This window comes from Gopherus evgoodei, chromosome 7 (assembly GCF_007399415.2).
Source record: "Gopherus evgoodei ecotype Sinaloan lineage chromosome 7, rGopEvg1_v1.p, whole genome shotgun sequence".
NCBI classification, from domain to species: domain Eukaryota; kingdom Metazoa; phylum Chordata; order Testudines; family Testudinidae; genus Gopherus; species Gopherus evgoodei.
This window is the reverse complement of record NC_044328.1, coordinates 55566172-55588685: the sequence shown is the minus strand read 5'-3', so window position 1 is coordinate 55588685 and position 22514 is coordinate 55566172. Positions and strand designations below refer to the sequence as shown.

The following is a 22514-nucleotide window of genomic DNA, read 5'->3' as shown; positions in this document are numbered from 1 at the left end:
AAAGATTTAGCCAGTTGCATGTTATAAAGACGTTTTCACTTCCTGCCACATTATAAGACCACAAAGAAAAGGAATTTACTTTAATGAGGTTAGGAAAGAGATGCTATGATAACAAAGGAGTATTAAATTCTTGATGGAGAATAGTTCAATAGAATGTTCACTGCCACCTTCCCACCTGTCAGTAAGGTGGCATATGTGAATTGTGAAGGCAGGTCATCAGCTCCTTCCTCCTCTTTACCAATGTACCTCAGAAGAGCGACTACCCTGTAATTGATGTGCAGAAACAAAGCAAGGACAAAGAAAGCAATGTCTGACATTTCAGAAATAGCAGAGAATCCAGCTGACCTCCATGTATTTTGAAACCCTCGAGGGGCACAGAGCTAGCTCCATTGCCAATGTGGTTCAGCATGTCTTCTGGGATGCCTGTTGGAGGACAAGTCATGCTCTTTGGTTCTCCATTCAAATTAAAGAACCCTGGAAGGAGAAATGTTATAAGGCATTCTGGATGAATAGAGGCTTCTAATTATTAAGAGAACTGCTACACTATCTGTAATAAAAATAAAAACATAAGAATTTTACTGTTAAAAAAACTCTCTTAAAATATCCTAATGTTTTCAACAGCCAAGAGCCATTTCCACACCTTTTAAATTAGGGAACGGATTATTTCCAGGTCCTATACAGAACAATTCTTGATCGATCTTCTCTCTCTCTCTCTCTCTCTCTCTCTCTCTCTCTCTCACACACACACACACACACACACACACACACACACACACACACACACACACACACACACACACACACACACACACACACTGGCTCTTGCATTTGCTGTTTTACTTTCACTCATTGAGAGTGAAATTCCACCATGTGCAGAGAGGCACAAGGCACATGCACCATTTCAGACCTGCTTAAGGCCTGAAAATAGAGGTCCACAGAAGTGGAATTCCCCTCTGAAGGAATAAAGGCAGGTAACATTACAGACAAATCACTTCTGTTAATAGTAGACTGAAAAAAAGCTCTTTTCGAAGTGATAAAGTGTTGCTTTTGCCACATCCATTTCTAATGATGTACTGACAACTGCACCTCTGCCAAACTGTCTTGGCATCCTTTCATTTGCTAGCATATGCAAACCAAGACCCAATCCTTCACTTCAAAACAACGTAGTGCCTGGTGAAGGGCTCAATAAAGGTGGCAGGATTTTGGTTCAAAAGGAAAGCACAAATGGCACCAACCAGTCTTACTGGCATTAGGGTATTTGAAGGACACTTACCAGGCCAAGGTGAATCAAGCCAGTGTTTAATGTGTAGAATTTTCTTATCCTTAGACCTAGTATAAGCTTCTTCACAGATTTTATCATATTTTGCAATTTCTTCCTATAGAACAAGTTTCCATAGAAAAGGAGTTAGAGATTAAAAAAACAAAAAATATGACACACATGCGTCTGACAAAGTGGGTATTCACCCACGAAAGCTTATGCTCCAATACATCTGTTAGTCTATAAGGTGCCACAGGACTCTGTTGCTTTTTACAGATCCAGACTAACACAGATACTTGCTTACAGAAAGTGCATACCATTCCAAAGTGATGAAACATCCACATTACAGCATACAAAATTCCAGTTTTTGATCTCAGTTACGCCAGTGTAAACTCAGAGTAACTCCACTGATTTCAGTGGAGTTACTGGAGTTTCACTAAGCTCAAAAACTCTTAAAACACATGTATCCATTTCTTAAAACAAAACCACCCTACTCTTTGGTTTTTTGGGCAGATTCTGCTGATGAGAGCTCCAACACTAGAACAGCAGGTGGTATTCCATGTCAGCATCAGAACAGCACATGTAATTTGTCATATGTATGAAGATTAAGGTTATCCAACTGGCTTCTAGTGTCACTACAGGGATCAGGAAGGAATTCTCCATGCACCTACATAGCTTAGCTGTACAACTGTCTTGGTGCATTATTTGGGTACCGTGGGCAGACTGCCTCAGAGCCACAAAAGTATTTAGGCTCCCAACCTCCATTAATTTCAGTGGAATTAAAGAGCCTATACACCTTTGTGTTCCAACTTTTTAGGAACGTAGGACTCTACATTGAACCAAAGATCACGGAGTCTGGTATCCTGCCTCAGGCAAGAACTGTGCCTAATAGTTAATGAGATGGCCCAGATCCACAGTCTCCCCATGCAATGCCTTGCTTTACAGTGCTACTACTACTACGTCCACTTCCACAAGCATATAAGTACAACCTAAAGAGTTAGCTAGTTTTATATGAATAACTATATAGTAAAAAAAGCAGATTTAATTTTTGTATGGTAGTTCAGACTTATCTCTTTGAAGTCTGAGTGCAACAGATTCAATACAACTGAGGCACAAAACTAATGAATTTGTTATCCTATTCTGAGTAAACATCAGCATATTGCCTACAATTGTCAATTACATAAGATGCTCCAACAAGAAGCTCCCATGATTAGAGATGCTGTAGATATAATCATGAATATTTCAGACCCCTCTGAATTGGTGTTGTCACAGATCCAAGGCAGGGAGGTGAATTCTGATTCCCTGTATCTCCCCTCCACTCAAGCTCTTTAAATCATATTAATTTGCAATTTTCAAAGGCTCCTGAAGCACTAACACAGCTAATATTAAACAGTCTTAACAGCCCTACCCTATCACTGTATCAGTATAAGAATTGAACAGAACCTGTTTTTCTGGGTACCATGTATTATTTTAATTACTACACAGCATTTCCAGTTCTCCTAGGTTGACAGTAGTTATGTACATAGCAAATCAACACAAGTGACTCAGTTTCACCAGTTAGAGACAATCATCCATTTTCTCCATCTTTAAGCCTTACGTCATGTAATCAATGAAAATTAAGCTCATCTCCTGCCACACATTTTTCCAGTAGTACTATTTTCTATTTTACATAAAACAAAACAAGAGTCAGAAAAAGGCATAGAATGAAGGCAACAAAGTAGTGAAGCAAACAGTAGTTAAGGAAACAGCATTCAGTCACTTCCTTCTGCAAACAGCATCGCGAACAGCCTTCCAGCTCTGCTGACATACTGTACCTCAAACTCCTGTAGTGTTACAGTTCCATCTGCAATCAGTTTGTCAGCATACTTCTTCAGCACTGGCACCTGCTTGTGAATCTGCTTGTACATCAGTGGCTGGGTGAACAAGGGTTCATCCATTTCATTATGGCCTCTCCTTCGGTAACAAACCTACACAGGGAAGATTTATATATGTCAATAACGAGAGACATGAAACTAATCTCTGAACATTTCCTGCTTTCTAGAGATTTATGGGCTTAAGGCATTAAAGTTCTTGCTCAAAGAGACATTAAAATCAACATTAGTCTCTTTGGGGGTAAGGGCTCTCTCTTATTTTGGGTACAGCATCCAGCACAACAGGGCTCTGGTTCTGGTTGGGTCCTCTAGGCCAGAGGTTCTCAGCTAAGGGTCCAAAGGCCCTGGGGGACCGCAAACACGTTTCAGGCGGTCCACCAAACAGGATGAAGCCATGGAGCCTTACCACTTGAAGCCCTGAGCTGCGCCGCCTGAGACTGAAGCCTGAGCCACTGAGCTTCGCGGGGGCCCCTGTGGCATGTGACTCCAGGCAATTGCCCTGCTTGCTACCCCCTAATGTTGGGCCTGGCTTTTATATGCAGAAAAACAGTTGTGGCACACATAGGCCATGGAGTTTTTATAGCATGTTGTGGGGGGTGGGGTTCAGAAAGAAAAAGGTTGAGAACCCCTGCTCTAGGCAGTATTATAATACAAGTAATAATGTAAGGGAGGGAGAACTGCTTAACAGTTGCATTCAAGCCAATAAATGCAATGAGCACAGCAAATGTTTATAAACACTTAGTAACATATTTGACATTACTGACTTACTTTAAAAGACTAGCACAAAATATGCAAAGTGAAGAGTTAAGATTAACCCAATACTTACTAAATCTACAACCACATCTTTATTGAATGTGTTTCTCCATTCTACAGCTATATTGCACACATACATCACTGCTTCAGGGTCATCAGCATTCACATGGAATATGGGTGCGTTGACCACACGGGCAACGTCTGTAGGGTATGGAGATGAGCGGGCCATTCGGGGATCTGTGGTGAAACCAATCTAAGAAAAAACAAGTGTCCGTTAATATGTGAGAGAAAGGTGGTTTTTTTGCTTTTGTTATGAATGCCTGAAGTCTTAGTTTAATACATAGTTATTTACATGACAGTAATTATAGGCTTTTCACTTTGGAAGGTAATTTCTTCTTTAATTCATCTAACACAATGCATCATTTTTACATACTCATTTGGGTTCCACAAAATTTGTGTCGCCTATGCTGAGCACAGCCAGATGTGCTGACCATTTTTAGGGTATAATCATTCTAGTCAATGAAAGAGGGCTGGTATACACAATCTATCATGACAAGAATAAAACAAAGGAATACATGGGAAATCATTAGACCCAAATTGCTTAAGAAATTCTGTTTTTCACCTGGTTATTGACCACAACATGAATAGTGCCATTTGTGGTGTATGATGGGAGGTCACTGAGATGAAAGGTTTCATAAACCACTCCCTGTCCAGCAAAGGCAGCATCTCCATGTAGTAGTATGGACATGACCTAAGATAAGGAAGGAATGGAAAGAAAGCATTAGGAAGTGTAACTGTCAGTTCCTCAGGGCATTAACTTTTTGTTATGTATTATTACAATGCCCAGCACCACAGGCCCTGGTCTATGACTGGGATTCCTAGGAAGGACCACAATTCAAATTTAAAAAAATGTAAGAAATCAGAACATGCATGCTTGGCTGCATTCAAACTGCTTTGTTTGATTCCCAATTGAGTGAAAGTTACAGTCTGAGGTTTCCAAGTTCAGGAACTAAGTTAATCAACCCGGTAATCAGTCAGAGAATTAGGAAGTTTTACCCTGTGCTAATTTAAAATTATTAGTTTAGTTCAAAGGCCAACATATCCAATTACACAAAGAAAAGTTTCAGTGTCTTGAAGTACCTCCCACTTCTGCAGCTCAAAACTTTTGTAAATAGGGCTATTAGAAAAACACACACATACACACACCAGCAAAAGTTACCCTAGCATGCTTGTAATTTTACCTTTTTCCCTTCTGTATCCCCTCTGTAAAACTGCTCAGCTTTGGTCTTCCCCTGAACAACAGGGTTTACTGCTTCCAAATGAGATGGGTTAGCCACAAGCGACAGAGTGATCTTCTTATTTGTTGCTCGGTTGATCCTCTCATGGTACATTCCCAAATGATATTTTACATCCCCAGACCCCTAACATACAGAGATAGTCAAGGTTCATGTACACCAGCCATACAGACTACTTCCAATTCAACACTTAAAATTTCCACTTCATACTGAAAAATGAATCTGGCTAGCTGTTACGTGTCACACTGCATGTTATTTTTACTGAAAATAATTTAAAATTTTAAACATTTGTTTCTGTTTTAATACCTCAGGGTCAGAACAGAACACTTAATATTAACTAAGCACTGACAACATGCTTGTCTCTGAAAAATAGAGGAAGATGGTTGGAGCTAAAACAAATTATGTTACAGAGATACCCTGCGACTCGAATTCACTGTTTAGAGTTAATGACTAGGAAACTTTCTGCATTTGAAAGATGTGCTATAGCATTTTGTAAAGAATAAAGTTACCAGTAAACCCCATTGATTCTGATCACTTTACAAAACAAAATTATGCACTTTAATAGTTCCTGGTACCGCATATTTACATGGACAAGAACATCCAGAACAATTCAGTACTTATTCTCTATCAGTAATAAAGTTGCATGTTACCTCATCAGCTGCTTCAAGTTTTGGATCAAATTGACAGAAGATCTGCTCCAACTCCTTTCGGATGACATTGGCCAGTACATTCAACCTACCTCTAAACCATAATAGAAGGTTCTCTGATGAAATCTTACCATACAATTTTGGAAATTAAAAAAAAAAAGACGTGTATTTTAAACATCTAAAATACTGCCCCTTAATCCTCCAACCATTCCCCACCTCTCCCACATACCAGTGTGTTCCTACTGCATCTCCATTGGCACTCCATAGTGCCTAGGTATTTAATGGCAAGCTAGAGATTTCTCTTCTGTGGGTTTCTATCACAAGCCTAACGTGCCATCAGCAGAGTGCTATTATCTAGACCAGTTACTTGGCAATTATCATAGATGAGAGACTGGGGGAGTTTTACTTATTTTGGTTGTTTGGGGGGGAGGGAGGCACCATATTTTGCCTTCGGATACACATGCAGAGCTACTCTCACGCACACCCAAGTGCAGGCAGGATATGACCCTTTGAAAATATATTTTAATTAATGGTTATAGCAATAAGCTACAGAGGGCTGTACATTAACTGGCTATTGTTGCTTGCTTCAGTCATGTTGTCAGGCAGAAGGCCAAAAAATGCACCAGTAGCCAACTAACGGACCCTGGAGTGGCTTACTGCTACCACAGAACAGCTCCTTCATTTCACATTTCTTGATTTTTGAGCTTTAGCTAAAAAAAAATCCCCCCAGTTTTGTGAAATTAATATAACATTCTGCAAGTATGAAAAGTAGCTCTTAGTACAAGGTTATGAGAAAATAGCATGGAAGTTATGAACCCTTTCTCCTACTACGATGAATATAATATATCGTTTGCTCATTTTTCCTACCTCTTCTTTTAAGGTTCCCTGAATTATAAGGACCCTTTCTCCCACCTATGAGAAAACTGACTACCCTAACAAAAATCAGCAGCTCAGCAGCTATGTTCCAAATACCAAAGTGTTTTCAAAGTTGATTCTATTGCCACCTGTAGCAGATTGAAACCTGGGAATCAAAGAAATCCCACAAGCAAATGTGCATCTCATTTTTGAAATAAAAGGATGTTTATTTCCCCTTTTTAAATGACTCTGCCCCTGCCTAAGATCTTATTTGTCAATAGTATCCCCATTCCTGGTAATGACTTCCAGAGTATAGATAAGATGTACCAATTTCCCACATCTCAATTCCAAGCTCTCCACAGTGGGGAATGAAGTATAATGCCTGTCAGACTCACTTCTATTTCAAAGCAGGTACTTGACTAGTCTCTCATGATGAAAGCTTTAGCCCCTCACTGAGAGATAGCTCCCTTAGGATTCTGTGATATTGATACTCAATATATCTTTTAGCTGGGATAACTAACCTGTTTTACCAACCTCCCTAACAACACCATATTCCCAGTCTCTAAAAGTGGCCAGAAACCTAAAGCAGCATATACCATACTGTGCAACTGAGTCCATTATTTGCCTTTTTTATTTTAAATGAACAGTTACCTGTGAGGCATCCCCATTATTACATATTCAACCCCCATTTCGCTGGATTTGTCAATGATGGTTTTAAGAGCAGGAATCATTACTTCACACCCTTCCAAACCAAAGCGCTTCTCTGAGGACCACTTGCGGGCAAGGAAGTCTTCAAATCTTGCCAAAAGAGGGAGAAAAAAGCAACAAGTTAAGAAAATGCATCAGATGGTGATTTTTTTTAAAATCAACTGAAGGGCATTTGGAGAAGTAACATAAGATGCCTACTGTAATTTTAGAGAAGACTTCTCAATACATACTCATATTTCTCAGAGCATGAATTTTACTGGGGGAAAATAAGTCTATAAAAGAGGAAGGATCTCTCTCTCTCCCACCCACCTTTAAAAGTTCTCACCAGCACTTTGCGAATTGATCCTGACACTTGGAAAATATTATGATGAACAAAATCAAACCATAGAAATTACGGCAAAAATCTCAGGTCAGATTTTGATTTTTCTAGTCTGCGCTCCCTACATGCATGAAGTTCCCACTGACTACAAAGGGGAAAGCCTCACAAGCAGGCAGAACGTCAGAAGAGTACACCACCCTGCAGATCCAAGAGAAGACAAAAGAAAGTCCCATGTCATCTGGATGTAACAATGAGTAAATAATTCAGGGAAATGGCAGCATAAAAACTTGCAGCAGAAAACATGTAATTCCAGAGGAAATCTTGGAAACCCTATTCAGCGGCACAGCTCCTGAGACTAAGTAATGTAACAGTTGGTAATTTGCCAAGAGCTGCTACACTGGAATCTATGCCTCAGGAATCAGTAACTACAGACATAAAAATCTGTCCTTTACTGACAGTTCTATGTTGTTCCATCTTTTAATGGGTTAGGGCCAGAGGCACTGCACACAGTTAAAGTGGCTTTTAACAGACGCTGAAAGGATCATTTATAAAGCCTAAAGATATTGAACACAAAGAAAAATAAATCTCCATGAAATAACGTTAGTGGTTACATCATCAGTGTAATGCAAGGCCTGATAATGTCACAATGTCCATTAATACACATCTCCAAGTATAATGCTGAAGATTACCTTCCTTCTGATCTAAAACATAAAAGCCATAACAGCAGTGAAATGGAATGTTGCCAAAAAATTCTCCTAAGCTCACCCAACAGTTTAGATCTAAGGCAGTATAGAACCTTAAGAACAATGGACAGATCCTGAACTGATGTTAATTTGATAGCAGCCTTAAAATCAATGGAACCACATTGATTTACAAAAGTTAGAGGGTCTGGCTCCTTGAGAGCAAAAGCCCTCTAGACAATGGGGTGAATTAAAATGGCAGCTGTATCTGCGATTTTCCATCCTTTTGGGACTTGATGTTAACCAAGTAGTGCACAAGGGTAACTTCCCCCTCCCCTTCCAGTTAGCAAGTGTATTTACCAGAGCACATTGCCACTGACTTTGGAAGCATTTTCAACACTCCAAAGTGACACCTTGCACTTGGGACATCTTGCGTCAGGGGGATTCTGGTTATATATGTTTAGAAATAGCTCGTTATCCTAGTGTCCTTACCAAACGCAAGTCGGAAATCTTCACGAGAGGGCAGGCAGTAGGTGGACAAGGCTGATAAGTTGTGTTCACCATGTATTAAAGCCTTGCATATGATAGAACAGTCACAAATAGATAACATTAAAAGGGTCTCCTCCTTCCTGTCTCCCTTCATCCACACATGGGAATACGGGAAAAAAAGTTATTAACCTTTCCATAACTGTTGTTCTTCAAGATGCATTGCTCATGTCCATTCCATGTTAGGTGTGCACGCGCTGCATGCACTGTCACCAGAAATTTTCCTCAGTGGTATAAGTTGGGCTGGCTTTAGCATCCTCTGGTGCCACATGATTATGTGCCGGTATAAGGGGCACTGCTGGCCCTTCACCCTCTCGGTTCCTTCTTGCCGGATAACTCAGACAGAGAGGCAGGAGGTGGGCTGTGGAATGGATATGAGCAACACATCTTGAAGAACACCACTTACGGAAAGGTTAGTAACCGTTTTTTTCTTCGAGTGATTGCTCATTTCCATTCCACATTAAATGACTCACACGCAGTACCCAAGAAGCGAGGCTTGCAGTTCCTGGACATAAGGATTGCAATACTGCTTTCCCAGGTGTCGTCTCGAGCCTGTTGGGTGATGGCATAGTGGGAGGAGAAGGCACGCACTGACAACCAGATCACTGCTCTGCAGATGTCTTGGGCCAGAAACACTGATGAGGTCTGAGTTCTCGTCGAGTAGGCAGTCAAGATGGCAGGAGTTGGGAAGCCTGCCTGCTTGTAGCATGTACGAATACGGGAAATTATCCAGGATGAGATTCTCTGGGCTGAAACAGGTAGGACTTTCATCCTATCTGCTATTACCATGAAGAGCTGAGTGGATTTACAGAAAAGCTTGGTCGTCTCAGTGTAGAAGGCTAGGGCATGCAACATCCAATGAGTGGAGATGCTGCTCCTCTGAATTCCTGCATGGTTTTGGGAAGAAAACTGGCAGGAAAATAGCCTGGTTACTATGGAACCACAAGACTACCTCTGAAAGAAATACTGAGTGGGAGCACTGTTGAACCATGTCCTGGAAGAATACCATGTACAGTGGTTCTGACATAATGGTCCTGATTTCGGAGACCCTTCTGGCTGAGGTAACGCCACCAAGAAAGCGACCTTCCAGGAGAGATACAGCAGAAAGCACAATGCTAGTGGTTCAAAGGGAAGGCCCATGAGTCTTGACAGGACCAGGTTTAGGTCCCATGGCAGAATTGGTTTGTGAATCTGAGGGTAAAGTCTTTCTAATCCTTTAAGGAAGCAAATGGACATCTCATGTGAGAAGACTAATTAACTATGCTGAAGAGAAACCACTAAATAATGACTTGCCAAAGCACAAGGAGTTGTTCCAGCAATTGTTATGGCCGGTCAGAAGGAACTGAGAGGGCGCGAGGCTGATAGTGCCCCTTATACTGGTGCATAAGCATGCGGCACCAGAAGGAGCTAGAGACAGCCCAACGGATACCACTTCGGGAAAAAATTCTGAGCACAGTACACACGGTGCGTGCACGTCTAACGTGGAATGAACATGAGCAATCACTCAAATAAGAACAAAAGCTTTCTGTTCCCCTTCCCCTGATAACATTTGGGTTCTAAAATATCATTTGGAAAAACAAATCCTTTGTGGCTGTTCAAGAGGGTAATATGCTCATATGTGGATAGTGTCAGGACAGGAGGTATCAGTGCACCTCACCTCAAGGACTGCCTGTAACATCTAAAGAAACATAAGACTTGGTTACCACCACTAGAAGGGTGTTCTACGGCTTTATTAGTATTTTGATCAGATTCTGACTAGTCAATATTCTGAAGAAGAGAAAAAGGACATGTTGGCTAGGGCCTGAATCTTAGATGTAACCTCCAGGTCCACAGGATAATTTGAACCAGTCAAGTCAGAAACTTCCCAAACAATCAATTTGGTAGTCTCATAACACCTTTCAAGGGACAATGGCAGTTAATTCAGGCCAAGGTTGTTAAAGCTGAAATTTCACCAAAGAAAAAACAACCCATCAATAATTATATAGATATATGCAAAACAAACTTTAATAACCTAAAATTTTCCCTGAATTAGCTGAAATTCAGGTTGAACTTTCACAAATATATTTTACTTGCGCGCACACACACACACAGTGATTTGTTTGTTTGTTTTTTAAAGTAGCAGCTTTCATTAAATTTACACATCCTCCCTGCCAGACTGTGAAACTAAACACATGGGGACTTGTACATGAGAAGCAGGGAGGGAGAGAGAAAGACATGCCTAGAAAGGCCTTGATCCCACCAGCCAGTGTGCAGCCATTAGAGTCTGGCCACATGAATCAGACTGGACAATCAGGGCCTAACATTGCCTGTGTTTATCATTTGTGAGAGTCTTCAGAGATATACAATGGACATATTTTCTAAAATAAAAAATTGAGTTAAGTGCCATTTCTACATCTACCAGTAAACAAAGTGAGAAGATGTTAGATTATTAAAACTGAATTTTAAAATCTAAGGTGATATTAGCAACATGCGAAGGAATAAACATTTAAAAAAAATGATTCTTAGCATGATAAGCTACAAGACTGCAAACTCAGAGTATGAAGCAGATTTTGCACAGCAATGGATTTAGCACTTTCAACCTTTTTCAGTAGGAATTGTGTTCACAGTTGGCTGGGACAGTAATTCATCTAAAATACTTTTCTGGATTTTCCATAGACAAAACAAAATTTGGTAAAGTGTTTGGCTCCTTCCTGTTGGTCAAAATCAGGTCCCTCTACAGCTTACACAGGCAGAGGTAATGCAAATTTCTGCATCAGGAAGATAAATGAGGAAACATCATACAGACAAGTTGTTTAACAACTCGTCACTCAAATGCCATGTTCACTTGACTATTAAGTGTCTGACTAAAATTCCTTTCTGTTTCATTAACATTTAAAATTGGACAAGAATGATGCACTGCTGTCTCCCCAACTGAAAATATTGCCAAACACCACAGACAGTGACAAAAACTTCAGTACAAATGAAGTTCTAACAGAGGTAACAGTTTTCTACTGCCTTTCCCTCTCCTTTTTTTTTTTGGGGGGGGGGGGGAAGGGGGAAAAGAATCTAGTAAAGAAACATATTCCCATTAATCACTCTCTAAATCAGTGTCACTATCTTGTACTGACTGCAGCGTTTGTCAAAGACGCCAGATGGCCAGCACTGAGAAATGAAGTCCTGTCCTGTGGATAACTACGTAGAGAACAGGCAGCAAGCCTCGCTCCCCATGCAAGAAGGTAGGGAGGCCTTCACACTCTATGACCTCGCAACAGAGACAGTCAATATGGGTGCCAATGGGGGGAGTGATTGTTGAGATGTGGATTTTGGTGTACTGGGAACTAGATGCCTCCTTCAACTTGTTTAAAATTCAAATCACTAAACAGACAGGAGATGAAAAAAATCTGTGGGTTCAGACACAGTGCCATGGTAGAGCTGAATTTGCCGTAGCTCAGAAGAGGCGAAACAGACATGCCTTTAAGTTACTTTTATGCTTCCAAATCCTTTTCTCTCCTGGTACAGCTTTCTGAAACCTGGGAAGTGCACTAACCTAGTTTTCAAACTTTTTTTCTGGGGACCCAGTTGAAGAAAACTGTAGATGCCCGTGACGCAACGGAGCTGAGGATGAGGGATTTGGGGTATGGGAGGGGCTCAGGACTGGGGGCAAAGGGTTGGGCTGCAGGAGGGGGTCAGGACTCTGGGCTGGGGGTGCAGGCTCTGGGGTGCGGTTGGGGATGAGGGGTTCAGGGTGTGAGGGGGGCTCTGGGCTGGGACAGGGCGTTGGGGTGCAGGAGGGGGTCACAGCTCTGGGCGCAGGCTCTGGGGTGGGGCCGGGGATGAGGGGTTTGGCATGCAGGATGAGGACAGGGCTCTGGTCTGGGGGTGCAGACTCTGGGGTGGGGCTGAGGGGTTTGGAGGGCTCTGGGCTTGGGGGGGCTCAGGGCTGGGGCAGGGTGTAGGAGGGAGTCAGGGCTCTGGGTTGGAGTTCAGGCTCTCGGATGGGGCTGGGAATGGAGGGTTTGGGGTGCAGGAAAGTGTTCAGGTTTGAGGGGGGCTCAGGGCTGGGGCAGGGGATTGGGGCACAGGGTTGGGGCATGGACTTACCTTTGGTTGCTCCCGGTCAACAGTGCAGCTGGGGTGCAGAGGCAAGCTTCCCACCTGTCCTGACACCATGGACTGCGCTGCATCCCAGAAGCGGCCAGCAGCAGGTCTATCTTCTAGGCAAAGGTGCACAAGTGGCTCTGTGTTACCATCGCCCACAGGCACCGCCTCCCCAGCTCCCATTAGCTGGTGCTCAGGGCAGAGGCAGCACATGGAGCCCCATGGCCCCCCTGCCTAGAAGCCAGACCTGCTGCTAACTGCTTCTGGGGCACAGCATGGTGTTGGAAAAGGTAGGTACTAGCCTGCCTTAGCTGGGCAGCACTGCCAACAGTACTTTCAACATCTCAGTCAGTAGTGCTGACCAGAGCGAGGTGACCCAGTGCCTTACATGCCGCAATCCAGTACTGGGTTGCGACCCACAGTTTGAAAAACACTGCGCTAAGTTATGTCTGGTTGTCCTGACCCCAAGGGGCCATTCTGGAAGTAGAGCATCAGTTGGTTGCAGGGATAACCTGGCCATGCCACTTATGTCCAATACAGGATGAAAACGTCTACTCTACACACCACCTGGGGATTCTCCTCACACCAGGGAAATTCTGAGAGGGCCAGTTACAATGGTTTTTCAGTTTTGGGGCACCAGAGTGGGGAAAAGTACACAGAGTATCGTGGACAATCAGGTACTTTAGAAGGTAAGACTGGCTGGGAAACCTCAGCAACCACATTCAAAGCCACTCTTCATAGTTTGTCTGAAAAGAACTCTAAACTACTTATATGGAGTGGTTTATTAAAACATTTGCTCAAATCTCCAAACCAGTGAATCTGCTCCTAACTGTGTCTCAAAAGCCATGGAAATACCCACCCAAGAACGTGATCTATCCTTTCCTCCCCTCAAAAGAAATAGAAAACAAAATGTTGCCAGACAAACCCCAACACACCTCATGGAGCGCACCAGCCTAGCTAACAATGTCCGTTTTTCCTCATTTGTAAACTTCATGACACCAGGAGTTTCAAACTTCTGCCGGATCCACTGGCATTGCTCCACGTCATTGATGAACATGAATTCCAGTCCAATGTGCTGACAGTACGTATTCTAGGAGGTGAAACATGAAGTCCAGAAACTTACAACTTTGGGAGTTCATGGATTGGGAGAAGTAGGACAGGTATTTTAAAAATAAAGCAAATAGTTTATTTACATTATCATTCCCACCATCTCCCTGTATTAAACTGTGATTTCCTCTCCTTTTGTATTAATTCTTTCTAGGGGCTGTAAGCAATTTGGTTCTTCTACTAAATCCTGAATTTGCCTGTTCCCAAGCCCCACAAATTTTCACCACAGAAACTAATATTTCAGTCACTTGGAATCTGGAAGATTTTTCTCATCTGGTAATAACCATTAAGAGTAGGTCAATATATATGCTCTAAACTAATCAATGAAGTTCATCTAACTGACAAAAAAAATTATAGACAGATCATAGTCATTGCTTTGGATGTTCTAGGAAAAAATTCAAATTGGTTATCAAAATATATCCAAATGGTTTAAAAAAAAAAATCACCTGAAATCAAGTACTAAAGACAGTGAAAAATATTTATGAAGCCCCATGCAAATTGTTTGATAGCTGTCGATTCTTAAAAGGCTAGGAATCAGTTTCAGATTTCCAACTACACTGAGAGGGAAAGGGAAGTAATCTAATTTTGTCTTTAATAACGGAAAAAAATCAATATATTTTGGGAGTAACTCCTTAGTTCGTCATTGTGTATACTTATAAGTTTTTTATTATTTATTTTAGAGGAAATGTTCACTGGACAGATATATTATACATAAAAGAACTGAATAGGAGCACCAAATACAGAGATTTTTACAGGAAAAAAAGCACCAAACCCAAATATACAAGAGAGTCTGATGTGATAATGTTGACAAAGCCAATCCAAATTTCTGCAATTAAAATGATTTTTTTTTTTTTTACTTTATAGCACGTTTTGTTTTATGAGCATGTGATGTACAAATAGATAAAAAAAGCCTGGCACTTTTAAAATTGCCACATAAATAGCTGGGAGATAAGACAGTAAGGCACAAAGCAAACTGAAAAGATACATGCTAAGTCTGCAATGTAGAAGATGACCACGGATCCCCTACACTGCCCCTGTATGTGCTATGAGTTCGATCCTGAAAAGTGCTGAAGAGCCAGTGCTGAGAGCATTCAGTACTTCATAGGAGCATCCAGCAAGATCAGACATTGTACTGATTCATTTCTAATGTTCTCCTTTCTCGTTCTGGGTTCTTCCTGCATTATTTTGTTAACCATTTCGAGTTTCACTGAATTCATACGGCACAATTACATCAGCTATTGGGGAAAAAACATAACTATGCAAGAGTTGGGGGGAAAGCTACTATCATACAAGCCATTTCCCATCTATATTGAGGTGAGTTTAGGGCCCAATCCCAAAGTCACCACACAGGAAAGAGTCACACTGATGTCAAGGATGCAGGATCAAGCTCATAATGCATCCTGGGGAAATGCATGGAACGGAAGCTAGTGGCCTGCAAGGAGTTTGTCTCCGACAGATCCAAAGAAAACACACAGGAATGTTTTAAGGGCCCTTATCCTGCAAAGCGATCGGCTAGCATGATCCCTTTGCAGGAATAGGGCCTATGTTAGTATTGTGCTGCATGGCCCACCAGCACCTCCTCCATTACTCTGATTATTTGGGGCATTTGAAAAAGATGACCCGACGGCTTCTACCATTTATAGAAACTCTTGCAGTGGTTCTCAACCTATTCACAATTGAGGGCCGCCTTTGTACCCCACAATGTATAATGTGGGCTGCATCCAATACTATCTGTATGCCCTTGAAATGACACAGGGGCTGCAGCTCTGTGCTGATTGGGCTGCAGGTTGAGACCCACTGCTCTAGGGTCACCTTTAATGCCATCTGAAGTTCTCTTATATGTCTTATCAACTGAAGTGGAATGGACCAATTTCATAATATACAAACTGACAACAGCAGCTCGCTTCCATCTGGATGAAAGCAGTTACACAAGATAAATCGCCACACTGACCTCCAGACGCTTGATGATCTCTCGTAAAGAAAGAGCAGTCTCATCTCCTCCTATGAAGGTGATTGTAGGCAATCGAAAAACCTTGTCCAAGTCAGATTCGTGCAAACCATAAAGCCCTACAGTGTGTCAATTGGTGAGAGGGGGCGGGGAGACAAAAAGCACAAGCTAAAGCAGCAGAATGTCCTGGTCAAGACAATACACTGTGAAAGTTTAAGCAGGTTGTAACACACCTTACCCTTGGGGAAAAGTGAAAATCTTTTCAATTGCCAGATTGTAATGCACACCACACATTTGAAGAAATCCATATTTAACAAGCACATTGGCAGAGTTTAAGATATTTATTAGATGAAGGTGCAAATTTCATCTATTGATTGGTACCTGCTATGCAAGCAAGTGGTACAATATTCCAATGGAAGGCTGCACGTGACAGAAAACCTTCAACATGGGGAATAATATGGCACTTTCACTATGTTCCAAGTTCCTATTACTTTAGGGTTTGTTTTTTTTTAATTTCATCTTAACTCACTTCTGCCATGAAATGTGGCAATACACGAAAAGAGAGTTTTCAACAGATTCAAGATGCATACATAGGTTAACTCAAACCATAACCCTTGTCCTACCTTCACAAATTTTTACTTTATGATCCTCATTGGTGTAATTTCTAAATTTAAACTGGAAGCTTTTCAGGGAGGGACCGGACAATTCCCTTACTACTACTTTTTTTTTGTGCCCAATGTATTTTTGGGAACAAAAAAAATACATATTATATATGAGTTCATTCCAGGTACTTCTGGCAACTCTCCTCTTAAAATCTGTCTTTATAATCTTTTGAAAACAAACAATGATAGGTGCATGAACTTGTATTCCCTGAAACTCTTCCTACAACCTAAAAGTGTAAAAATTAGGAAGTCTATAAGTAAGATCATAACAAATAAAATAATTAGCAGCCTTTTGGCCAATAGAATGCTTTTATACAACCACTGGGCAATACAATAAATTACTGTCCCCATTGCCTAATAATAGCAGCAGTAGCAAAAATCAGAAGTAATTACACAGACTGAAGAAAATCAGACTGAAGGAACAACATACGTGTTTAATCAGAGATGCAACAGAAGCTGAGCTATAATTTCATTAAACACACGTTCAGTCCTTGGCTTTTGAGACTGCCAACTAGAATGCCAATTAGTTTACAAGATGGGGATATTCACTGAGATTTCCAATTTATTTTATACCTGCCATCAAACAGCTTATCTATGTTACATTTGACCTGGAAGCCCACAGGGGGAAAAAATCTTAGGGTCTCATTTTAATGTTAGGAGGTGAAATTGACCCTGGCTTTGCTATTAGTAACAGAAGTCCTACCAATAACTTCAGATTTGAACCAGATGGTACATAAATCAGTTTCTCTGAAGGCCAGGTACTGTGAAAAGAATGCATCGTCTCCATCCTTGATTTAGGGATCTCTGAATCTGCCGAGGCCAAGAAATCAGTTTCTGCCAATCTTTAACCTATCTTTTGCAGTTCCAAGAAATGAGGTATGTACAAGACCAACAAGCATCACAGCATGGCTCAAAGTACATGGTGAAGGTTCTGCATGAGGAAACAATCTTAACCCATTACAGATTGAACACATACTGTAAGCAAGTACTTTAGCATTCTTTGACTGACAGCCTGAATACCCTGAATACCCAGCCTGAATACCCAGAGATCTAAGAGTTAACAAGGAAAGAAAAAAGGGATCAATATTCAAATTCTAGAAGGGGGAAGAAAATTAAGCAATTTAAAGGCCAAACCACTATGGAACTCAGTTTACTAAACAATATCAGTGAACTGACACTGTTGCATGGTATTACCAATATGTAATCTTTTCATTTAAAATAAGTAAAAATGGTAATTGTAGATAAATAGCACTTCATTTTTCACTTTAAATTTGAAAAAGGCACATATACAGACACACAGAATTGAATCAGTTCAATTTACTAGTACTTAGGAGATTTAGTTCTGAGTCTGTGACAATAAAGCAGAGAACGCAGTGCCACTAACTTTACTTTTATTTGTTTCCTTGCTGACTCACTTTCCGACTTAGTAGGATTTTCGTGTGCTGTCATGCAAACAGTGGAACATGTAATAGAAGTGATGTGTGCACAAATAGCACAGCTATGTCTTTTACCTCAGCACTGCATATTTACTACAGCATCACTTCAGATTTAAAGGGATAGGGACCTTTGAGCTTAAGCATCACTGAAGGTATTTTTAGGCATTAGTATTTTGCAAAATGTGTTCTTGCAACTAGCTGTATTGTAAATATAACTTCTAAAGGGAACTGATGCATGGGACACTACATACAGGAGATATGTATTACTGGCCACAATATTCAAGTATCTTGCGTGGTCATTAGAGGCTCTTCGTAAGTTTCCCTATTGGTCTATCACGAGCTACTGGGGAATACTTAGCAGTGAGCCAGGGAATCCCATCATCCACACTCCAACTTCCTTTTTCTGCTAACATTCATATACATCTCACCAGACACACGCTTACATGCCACCATCACTTATAAACATGCCATCCCTTCCTGATTCACAGTGCAAGCATCTAGTTTCTTTTTCATGTGATGTCACACTCCTGATAGTTTTCCAGGATGCCCAGGATTTCATGTAGCATTATTTCTGAGGTTCAGAGAAGCCATGCCAAAGGTCTGCATTGAACTTGTGCTCAAAGTCATGCTAAAGATTCGTGTATGCGCTGGATTCCCTGAAGCAGGAGTTCTTAACCTCTCTTTCCAAAGCCCTCCTCCAGCCCCAACATGCTATAAAAACTCCTCTCCCCACCTAGGTCACAACTGTTTTTCTGCATACAAAAGCTAGGACCTGTGTTTGAGGGTAGCAAGAAGGGCAACTGCCCAGGGCCACATGCGACAGGGGCCCCTGCGAAGCTACATTGCTCAGGCTTCAGCCCCATGCAGTGAGGCTTTGGCTTTCTGCCCTGGGCCCCAGAGTCTAAAGCTGGCCCTGCTTAGCAGACCCCCTGACACCTGCTCACGGCCCCCTAGGGGGTGCCAGACCCCTGGTTCAGAACCACTGCCCTGAAGGACTTTTGTGCTTTCCCTGCCATCTCTCTTCCCAGTAGGCTGCGAATGAGAATGAGAACATAAACTAATCTCTCACATGCAATGCATGTGTCTGTGAGCCAAATTCATCAGGGTTCTGATAGTGCCTCATATTAGAGAAAATAAAGACCTCTCACTTTTGATTAAAGTGCAGACTATTTTTCACAATGAAGATAATACAGCTGGAATCCTGAGTGCCTTTCCTTTTATAGAAAATATAAACAACAAAGAGGAGAAATGAAATCATCCCAAGAGGGGGAAAAACCCTGCACTCCCCTCAAGGCAACGTGTGTCATTTTACCAAGAAGGAATCACAGAATGGCTCCTTGACCCGCATAAGGCTAGCTACTAGCATGGCACCCGTGAAGCCACTAATCTGTGCCACTGACAATGCATGTAATGCACCTTCTTCACCTTGCCCGAGTATTGAGCTCTCACATAAAGCCACCAGAGACTGGTCAGTCAAGTCACCTCTACAATTATCTAGTCTGTGATTAACATCACAAAAGATATAGACCACCCCTGGTAGGTCAACGCTCCATATCCCAAGCATTATTAGCTGACACTAAATATTTCTGCCACCTCTGTTTTAGGTTGAAACCCTCCTCTTTTCCCAAAATCCCTGTGACAACAGTCCCTCCCCAGCGACAGCTGCTTTTTGTGTCTTGCATTTCTAACAGGTACCACTATCAGGAGTAGCAGATTGCACATAGCATACAGTGATGCAAGTATTTTAAATTTAAATTACCTATTTTTTTTAATTTTATATTAATTGAATAAAACAGACATTATTACTCCTCAGCTCCTAGCATATCATAATTATTTTGCTTATACAAGAGAGTAGACTCAGATAAAAGAGCCTCCCCAAGGACTAAGAATGGAGTTTCTTCAGCTTTTTCTGCTCTAGAAGAAATCATGCTCCCCTGGAGAAGCTTAACAAAAACACCTTTGCAGGGCTGCAGGTATTTTGGCATCCTCCATGCTTGGGTCACCCCATGAGTTCTGACTAACCCTTTTTAAGAAAGTGATTACACAGTCAACTTCCAAAATTCTCTAATAAAAGGCACATAAGCGGCATAAATGAGTCCAAGTTAAAGAGTACATATACACACAACCTTTGGCCAAGCAAATCTGAAAAACTGATCCAGACCAACTGAATTTCCTTAAAGATGATGATGAAATGAGGAAAAACAAAATGAGCCAAACTCACTGGAATTATGGAACTACACCAGAGATTATACTGACACACCTGCCATGAGAGGCAGCGAGAGCCATGTAATAACCTGCATTTAATATGTAGCTTTGACTCCCTCATCCGCACTCTTCCCATTAATCCACCCCCTTAAGACTTGTTTTAACACTCCAAACATCCAAGCAAAATCAAACAGCTACCATGTTTTTAAAAGAGTGCATGAACTATTTCCTGCCTTGATCCAGCATACGAAATTTATACACAGAAATTACAAGCACCTAAGGCCCAGGATGGACAATATTCAACCCTGGACCAATAATTGGTTTCAAGTCCAATAATCTCATGACCTATGAGGGCTAGAGATAGTTAGACTGAATGAAGCAGAAAAAAGGGCTTTCTACATAATGTAACGTCCACCCAGACCTGTCACTGTAGGATTTATTTTTCATTTATACAGTGGCACAAGAATGAAGAAAGAAAACCTACTGCAAATATTTTTTCCACTGAGGTTAAAGTCATGTCCATTTCTTTCTCCAGATGGTTACTTACATCACTACCATTAATCTTTGCTTTGGTGGAGGAAATGGAACTTGAGTTCTCTGCAACACTAACTCCCACATGATGGATGCATTGCACCAGTATTGCACCACTATTGCACCAGGTTTCTTGATGGATTTCAGCAAGACAGACATGATTTTTTGCCTTCCTGCTCTCCTTTTTAATTTTTCATTATTAAAGACAGACCCATTTTAAAAAGATCAGCAGCTGTCTCTTTCCCTGTTCTGAAAGGGTGCTGGAAGGAAAGGCTCTCACCCTCACAAGATGATCATATCACCCAGAAAACTGGGAGTGTCTCTGTTTTGGGGACTCATCTCAGTTAGCTTTACATATTACATGACATTTTGGGCTTTAAACACAATCCAGTTCTGCTTCCTCACAAAGCTTTCATAACAGCGCTGCACTTGTCACTGCACAGCACAGCTCTGTGCAGGGCAGGCGCAGGCCTTTATGAAGTGCCCTCAAGTCTCTTGCTGCCATCCCAGGTAGCAAAAGGGACTATAAGAGAGAAAAAAAACTTCATCTCCCAATAGCAACACACAGACAGACATGCACACACAAACTTAAAAGAGGGAAGCAAAAGGTAAAGTCAGGGAAAATGCATCACTCAGAGAGAATAGAAATCCTTTGACAGTTTAGGCTCATAGCTTAACTGTAATGACTGGACACGTGACAAAAGGTTTGGTTACCTAGAATCAATCTGACACTGTTTCATACATGACTAAGAAAGCTAGAATTAGGCACTATTCTTTAGATCTAATAAAAAAAATCTGAACTATCTATTTGCTCTCATTACCCTAGAATACTACTGGATTTCATCTAACAGGCCTTTGGAGTGCAGAGCTAAGGGATATTGCTGGCTAGCAGCATTCCTCCTGCACACCACTCTAACCAATTTAATGCCATCTGCTTCTCTTCCTCTCCCTAAGCTACATGGGTCACTTTAAAAATATAAAAAATTAAAAAATAAAAAAAATAAAAAAAGAGAGGGGGAGAGATATAAAGTGTAAGAAAGAAGATAATGGAGTTGGGAATGTGCACTGCATGGCTCTCCTTTAGAAGTTTTGTGGGCAGGCCAATGATGGCCAGCTCTCCCCCCACACTTGAAGACAGCAGCACCAGGAAACCCTGCTCTCCTCCAAAGACATGATGGGCTAGAAGAGGAAAGTCTGCTATTGGCCTACACTCCTTACAAAGATTAGCTCCCTTTCCCAACTAGAGGAAAATAAGGTACTTCCCAACTCATGCACACAAGTATGTCCCCATTTGTGGGAGAGTCCCCCTTTCCAAAACAGCAGCTCCCATTTGGGGAAAGAACAATGTTGAGGCACTGAATATTCTCCACCAAGGCCTTGAGTTACGCTTGTTCGTTGTTTTTCTGAGACAATATAAGAAACTAGTAAGGCCTTTTACTACAGACAGCATTGATGACAGTAGAGAAACCACCACGGTACTGAGGGTAGGTGGCGGGGGGGGGGGGCCCGTTAAAACATGCAATTTCAAGTTTCATCTGTCTTCAGGCTGCTTGACATATTATTTCTACCTTGTTTAACTCACAAGGATTTAATTCATCAACCCTACTTGCAGAATG

General features: G+C 41.5%; 1 protein-coding gene across 3 annotated transcripts in view; it reads right to left on the bottom strand.

Annotated features, from left to right (window-relative positions):
* Positions 1–22514, bottom strand: part of OGDHL (oxoglutarate dehydrogenase like) — a 117180-nt gene that overhangs the window by 52780 nt on the left and 41886 nt on the right. For all 3 annotated transcript variants that reach the window (XM_030570767.1, XM_030570768.1, XM_030570769.1), the window contains exons 5-14: positions 16068–16183; positions 13945–14099; positions 7331–7477; positions 5828–5918; positions 5124–5303; positions 4505–4633; positions 3956–4135; positions 3073–3225; positions 1274–1376; positions 346–474 (exon numbers count right to left, since the gene is read on the bottom strand). In XM_030570767.1, coding sequence (XP_030426627.1) covers positions 346–474; positions 1274–1376; positions 3073–3225; positions 3956–4135; positions 4505–4633; positions 5124–5303; positions 5828–5918; positions 7331–7477; positions 13945–14099; positions 16068–16183 — 1383 coding nt within the window. The remainder of the gene's footprint in view (positions 1–345; positions 475–1273; positions 1377–3072; positions 3226–3955; positions 4136–4504; positions 4634–5123; positions 5304–5827; positions 5919–7330; positions 7478–13944; positions 14100–16067; positions 16184–22514) is intronic.